The sequence below is a fragment of the Lygodium microphyllum genome, chromosome 24 (genome assembly GCF_053477565.2).
Source record: "Lygodium microphyllum isolate KBCC chromosome 24, Lygodium_microphyllum_v1.1.10, whole genome shotgun sequence".
Taxonomy (NCBI): Eukaryota; Viridiplantae; Streptophyta; class Polypodiopsida; order Schizaeales; family Lygodiaceae; genus Lygodium; species Lygodium microphyllum.
In genome coordinates, this window is record NC_141158.1 from 58658442 (window position 1) to 58665722 (window position 7281).

General features: G+C 42.4%; 1 protein-coding gene across 1 annotated transcript; it reads right to left on the bottom strand.

The window, feature by feature from the left end:
• Positions 1 to 253: 253 nt before the first annotated feature.
• Positions 254 to 4129, bottom strand: LOC148015135 (uncharacterized). The gene is made up of 3 exons (XM_087665279.1): positions 3139 to 4129; positions 1312 to 1962; positions 254 to 873 (listed from the first exon to the last, which is right to left on the bottom strand). The coding sequence occupies exons 1-3, from the start codon at positions 3698 to 3700 to the stop codon at positions 281 to 283; spliced, it is 1806 nt and encodes a 601-aa protein (XP_087521405.1). The 5' UTR covers positions 3701 to 4129; the 3' UTR covers positions 254 to 280.
• Positions 4130 to 7281: the final 3152 nt, after the last annotated feature.

Genomic DNA, 7281 nt, shown 5'->3' on the forward strand with positions numbered 1-7281 from the left:
TAGTAGTGGAAGACAGAGAGGGCAATACGCGGTATATCGGGTAGAGTCGAGCACGTTAATCTATGACCACCTTACGGTACAAGACAGGGTTTACTATGAGAATATTTATGCAATAGATATAGTGGCGCATGTGATTTTGAGTAGCGAGCGATGAACGTGGTGCTATAAGGTGGAGATCCGAAGCGTGCGCATTACATTTAAAGGGACGTCAATAGAGTAAAAGAGGGGGGTCAATTCACTCATTTAGTCTAATTGGATTAATGAAATAATCATTAGTTAACTAAACACCGACTCCAAGAAAATCTATGAAGTGGGGCATGATAGTTGTCTCCTCGTGACAGGCAACGCCCATCATCTTTTGGACTTCTGTAGCTGGTGTCGACTGCTCAGCCGATCCATTGACAGCTGGCTGTAGCAGCAGGGCTGTCGAGGCGGGTGCGAGGTGGTGCGTTGCTGTGATACCTCCATCTGGCGGTAGCGCCGGTGACCTTTTGATACTATCGGTGCCAGGCATTGCGTGCGATATGTGCGAGGTTCCAGCATGTATACCTACTTCTCTCTTGGCTGAGCCTGCGATAATCGTGGTCTGTTCAAAATTAGTCACTTTCATTATATCGGGGTGGTGCTGGAAGGCTTGCGTCGCATGAGGAAACCAGTGCATGTATCGGTGACGATATTGATGCTGAGGTATGTGCGTGTTTAATTGCAGGTTGGGATGATGAGCAGCTGCCTTATTTGCCGCTTGAACTTCTCCTGCAACAGCTGGTATCAATCTGTACATTAGCTGTCCCCCGGCAGGTGTCGTCTGATCTAATGCTGCATGATGATGAGGTATATTGTTAGGATACGTCACAGTTCCTTGTACTGTCAATCCTGCACGCATTTGTATGCAATTGATTCAGTTGTTCAATCCATCAATCAGCTAGACAAGCAAAAGTACTGTTGGAGAACATGAAGAAATGGTAAAGTTGGGTATATTGATTCTGTGCCGGGGTATGATTAGGGTATAATGAATTGCCTTTCCAACAAAACCGTGAAAAATATCAGCCCTACATTTTGTCTTGAGCATTTCCCGCATTTTACAAAATAATCCTAAATAATGGGCAATCTCCCCAAGCAGATCAGTCCAAGGCCACCCTCACATGAGGGTAGAAATATGCCTGACTAGTAATTAGAGTCGCAGAGGGATAGGAATTTGTATGCAAAAACTACAGCTGCTAAAAGGGATGATCAGTTATAAATCGTTTATGAAATGTTCTTAGTTGTCTTATACAACGTGGCTGCGAATTGATTGACAGTCGGAAGATTTACCTGCAGCTGGAGTGGTAGACGATGGGCGCGATGGCGATGATGATGAGGAAGTGGAATTAGAGGATGACGACGATCCAGCAATTAGAGGATGATCAGGGCACGATGAATCGATGCTAGGATGTGATTGCAGGACGGGGATTGAGGCGGCCGATGGCGAGAGCTGGGGCATAAGCATGAGAGCATCGGAGGTGGGATTATTGAGAAACTGGTAATTATAAGGAGGAGGAGGAGGGGGGTGGACGAGGGCCTCGGCATTAACTGGGAAGAGAAGGTGGTGAGGATGAGGATCGACGACCGCCGGGATGGCTGAGCCAGGTGGCGTCCCGCGAGTGGTGAAAAAGTGCTTCCGGGGCCGGTCCACATGGCGCTGCTGCTGAATGTAATTGAGGTTTCTGACGTGGGCGGTGCAGCTGCTGTGATAGGATGGTGGCGTCGACCTGGCGCGCTCGCGGACGCGGCGGGCCATGATGACATGCCAGTGGTTCTTGACGGCATTGTCGGTACGGCCGGGGAAGAGGCGGGCGATCATGGCCCACTTGTTGCCGTGGAAGCTGTGCGCCGCAAGCAGCCGCTCCTCCTCCTCCTCTGTGAAGGGTCGCCTGTTTATCCTGGGGTCCAACTGATTGAACCACCTCAACCTGCAGCTCTTGCCTGCATGCAATATAGATCATCGTACCATATGAAAGATCAGTTGCATCTCTCTCTCTCTCTCTCTCTCTCTCTCTCTTCCTAAAACGAGTATATATACTATCTTACAATTCTCCAATCTTAGATTAATAAAAGGTCATGAACTGCTCCCACATGGCACCTCTCCAAAACCTTCTCTTGATAGGTAGTATAGATATAGATAGACTTAGTCACAAAAGAAGTACAAAAGTCAAAGCAGGTAACTTAGGAGACCACCTCATGCTAAGAGTCTCTCTCTCTCCCCCTCTCTCACATTTTCCCATGTGGGAGAACGTGCTCTTTTCCCTTGTTTTCCCTTCTAATGTGATCAACAAGCAAGACATACCTACCCAAGTGCGGATGGCAAAAGAGGCTATCAGTCCCCACCCTAGGCCATCCTAGTTCGGCAATTAACCCCTAACCCGGTCAAGTATGCAAACTCCCCTATGTCTACGATCAAACCCTAGGTTGATTATCCCTTGCTCCCAACCTAACCAAGTATGCAAACCTGCTATCCCTCCCCAACACAAGCTCCTAATGTTCTCATAATTCACAAAGTGGGAATTATCACGGCAATTCATGTAAAATTTATTGTGACCACCTAAATTCTAAGGATGTGCTTCCTTGATTTTTTGATATTTTTCAGTATCATGAACTTCTGTGAATAATTAATCCCCACTATAACAAGCTAGCTATCAATGCGCAAGGTAAGTTACCACATGCTTGGCTTGTTGCAATAGGGATGTACATGATGAACATAGGATCATGGGCAACTTATTCATTCCTTATCCCCTACTACGACAATTTAGGTATCAACTGCCTTCCTTGCAAAAAGCTCATGATGTTAACACTACTACCAAGCTTCCTTGTAAAAGCTCATGATGTTGACACTAGAGTAATCTAAGCCACCCTTACAAGAGCTAATGATCTTTACATTGCAACTACCATTGGAATACTAGAGAGTTTCCAATCAATTATGGAAAAGGATAGACTTCGTGTGATTAACCTCGTGATTAACAAAGAAATTCGTATTAAATTTTCACTTGCTCACATTGGGTAAGTGCATCATTGCATGACACCTTAATCATGACTAAACTTAGGGTTAATCACGTTAGGCGTCATCTCCTTATAAACCATATATTGGATTGATGCTGGCTGCACCTGATCTGCCTTGGAGCTTCTCTGCTATCAAGTTCCAGTTTTGAGGGCCGTATTCAGCAACCAGCTCCCTAAGTTTGTCATCCTCTGCAGGCCGCCAATGGCCCCGGGGGTATGAATGCTTGAACTGCACGCAGCTATGGAGTGCATCGTCAGCATTGAACTCATTAATGGTGCCATCAATGCTGTCATGGGTTACTGATGACTGCTTAATCAGGCTAAGCTCTGGATGCGTTCCGACAACGATATTGGGGCCGATGTTGGCAGCCCAATGTGAAGTGACGCATCCTCCTGTTCCATCTACATCGTTGTAACTATATATCCATGAAATATTAGCCTCGTCCATGTAATCACACTCTCGTTTGCTTGAATATGAATTAGAGGTACTGAAAGAGCCTTGATCAGCAAAGTCAATATTATTGCAATACGCTCCATCATTTTGGCTATTGGCAATAAGATCTGCAGAGTCCATGCTTCCATTGCATTGCGTAAAGCTGCCTCTATTGTGGTCCAACGGCTCATGAGGACTAGGCAGAGGATCAGGGCCGAGATCAGAACTGGCCATGATCTGCAATATAGAATCATGCGTACACTAAGCATCTTGTGCATGCATATAACAATCCACCATCTTGCAGAAGAGACGTCGCCAAGTTACGTGATGCGAATTTGAGATCAAGAGCAACTCAATACAGGGTGATATTTTGCCAATTGCAGGCATAATATACGCCCCACTTGTATACAGTATATATGCAGGCAGTCACATCGATATTGAGACAATCGAACGGGAATGCTGATCCATGGATCACGCCCAATATTATTACTGCCGATTATTCAAGAAGGTGTATATACGAATATAGACATCAATGATTCGATGGTCCCGATCTCATTTGTACAAGGCAGAGATTGGGTGATCATCATTGCAAGAACAGAGATACTAGTTCAGAAAAGCGCCATGGAAGGGGAAGAGAGGTGGTTATCGAAAGCAGAATGTGGATGTATGCATTCGTGAATGATCAAATGTGCGGTGCATTAGTTCAAGTTTAATCAATGGAATGGAGGCGCGCGCGTGTATAATTAGTTTGTTGTTGGGTTCGTTTTGAGAAATGGGCGAGGCATAATAATAACGAGATCGTTCATGAGAGCCGGACGACGTTCGCCCGAAAGTTACACTCGCCCAACTCGCTTTCCATTAATTAGGATCTCGTGGTTTCAGCCCCGTCATTGTTCAGCTGAGGCCGCATGCAAGTCATATTCATCAACGATGATGCACGTAACCCTCATTCTGCTTTCCGTTGAACGTTATAGGACGGGGAAACGTCAGCATACATGTTCAGTGGCTTTACCCAGCTGCATGCTCAAATATCGAACATCCTGAACGACTTTGTGTAGACAATACGAGTGCAATCATTCCATCGATGAGGGATAATTGTGTTAGTGCAGACGCCCGTTCCATGAACTTTTAACATGTGTGTTTTTTCTTTGTTGGGGAGTTTAGGGTCTTCCTCTCCATGAACCTATCACATTGAGAATTTGAGTTTATAATTCACGAATAGATATGCAACAAAGTATATTTTACCCTTGAAGTGCTTGGCGTTTTCATGATTATTAGAGTGGAGGGCGAATGGCCCAATACAAAGGATATTAGTTTCTTCAAGTAACTTTTGTATACAATAGTTGTAACCACATATGAAAAAGCATAATTGTCACTACTACAATTGAGAAAATACGAAGGGTTTTTGTGAAATCTTTATGATTAGTTAGATTTATTGGTTCTTGCCATTGGAAAATGTGTCTTTATAAGCTTCAACACGAATCCATCAAGTAAGCGTTGCTATATCTATGTTGGCTTATGTGTCCCTAATATCAAGCATATATGAACAAACATACAAACAATCATGTTATCCACATGACAACTTAGGCTTTCAATGGCTATTCTTTGATGCATAATATATCAATGCATCTATAGAAAAGAAATGCAAGGGCTCACGAATGAGAACCTATAAAACATTGTCTCCATCCATTTGACATGGATGTAGCTTTAGAATACATTACATTACACTAGACCACAAACCAAGGACCTACTCATTACATAACTATAGCTCCATTTTGAGCTACAATTAAACTAGTAAGTCCCTTTCTTTTTTTTCTCAATTTCTACATGTATGCATGTTGAGTATTGTTTATTACAAAAACTACATCATAAAAATTCAAATCAACTTACAAAATGACATGACCCATGCAATTTCATATGCAACAAGACATTGAGCAATAGTACAAGGCTAAAACAAATTGCACAATATGAAAAAATAACAAGATTTGCCAAACAATATTGTTTGTCCATTTATGGAGATGCACAAGTGTGCAAATAATTTGGAAGCTAGACTTTGTCTTGAATCACAAAAAAATTAACTATAACCTAAGATATATGGATTGTACACAAAGGTGACACTAGAAAGCCACATGCCTCGTCAATTAATTAGCTGTCTCTTCTCTTTCTTAGATCTACACTCCTCACATCTAGCTCCTAATCATATCTAATCTCCTTCTCTCCCTCTTAATTACCTTGTGTATGTACATGCTAGACATCATATATGTTAGCATCAAGAACAAGATTTAGATGCTTAAAAAACAATGACTTAAGAAAATTATAGTTACCTCCCCATGTATTTAGGTACTTGTAATGTGATGATACTATTGCTTCAAGATTGTTTCCACCTCAAAGTGCATCCACATATCTTGCCTATCATCTTGGTGGCAATAGGATGTCTGAAAGTAGTGGAAATCTACCCATAATATCAATCCATACAATTATAGCATCACAAATTTTGGAGAAAAGGCACAATAGCATAGAAAACATATAAACTTAACAAAGAGAAAATCTCTCCCTTTCACAATGCAATGTCTTCTAATGAAATGGGGCGATCCCTACAACCTTTGTTGGATTCCCACACCTCTCTATTTTGTGAACTTGAAATTTCTTCTTGCATATATCTCTTCACTTATTCCACTTCACCATGTGACAAGTTAGTCTAGTGTAGGAAGTCCTTACTCTACCCTTCTCTTTTTGTCCTTGACTTTCTTCTTTAGTGAGAAAATATTATTGGGCCAACATGAATTACATCTTATTTACCATTTATCACACCACAACATATAGACCCAATGCTAGAAAATTTTTCCCTTGTCGTCACTATCGTGTAGGTATTTGCGTCACTACATAATGACATTGATATCTTCTATAACAAGCAGAATACACGGGAACTAGAGGTCAGACACCCAATCATACTGACCTAGGTATATAAGGTGTATGAGTCCCTCTTTAGGGCATTCAGTTATTATCAAGAATATACTCTTCACCTTTATCTTTAGCTTCCATGGATTCCTCCCTTCTTTCTCCCCTCTTTCCTGTATTTCTCTCTCCTCTTTTGGTCTTTCTTTCTCTTCTTCATTCTCCCACTCTCTCTCTTTAGCTCATTCTCCTCTCTCCTCTTAGCTTCATTCATTACAAGTGGTATCACAACATTAGGCTTTGATCCTTTTCTTCTTTGCTCTTTCTCCATCTAGTCCCTTTTCAAATCTGAAACTATAGTTACTTAAGTCACAATTACAAGTATAGCAAGAAGGACCACAATTACTTTCAATTTTTAAAGCAAGCAAGAGCTATGAATGGAGACTCAAACATATTTGGAGGTAAAATGGCTAACTTAGTAGCTCGTCACTCCTTTTCATGCAATTTTTAGGGATTTGAGGATCACGATTAGAGACTCACAAGTTAGAAGAGGGCAAAATCTTAGTTATTTTTTGCTTCAACCCTCCTCTCTCTTCTCTTGCAAGCTACCATGGTTGCCAACACCTGTAAACCCCAAGATCTTGCTCCAACTCCCTCCATGACTTCAGCCACCACCTAGGCTTGATTCCCACATCTCGAGCAACCCACAAAGTATCCCATTGACTGGGTGAGACCAGTAATAGGCATTAGGGAGTAACCCGTGATTTTTGGCATATTTTTCATTGACTGCTCATGCCTGCCCCAACCCTGTTGTTGACCTCCTAGTGCTCGTTGGAGCTCCTAGCCGCCCTTGGGCACTCCCTCAACATTCTCTCCTTTCCTCTCCTGGCATTATTAGCCCATGAGAAAACCTTGGAACA

Excerpts from the sequence above, each read along its gene's own strand:
- LOC148015135 (XM_087665279.1), bottom strand. The coding sequence starts at position 3,700 with ATGGCCAGTTCTGATCTCGGCCCTGATCCTCTGCCTAGTCCTCATGAG. Across the intron at positions 1,963-3,138 it reads GAAGCTCCAAGGCAGATCAG|GCAAGAGCTGCAGGTTGAGG; the intron begins GTGCAGCCAGCA and ends TATTGCATGCAG. Across the intron at positions 874-1,311 it reads GTCTACCACTCCAGCTGCAG|GATTGACAGTACAAGGAACT; the intron begins GTAAATCTTCCG and ends AAATGCGTGCAG.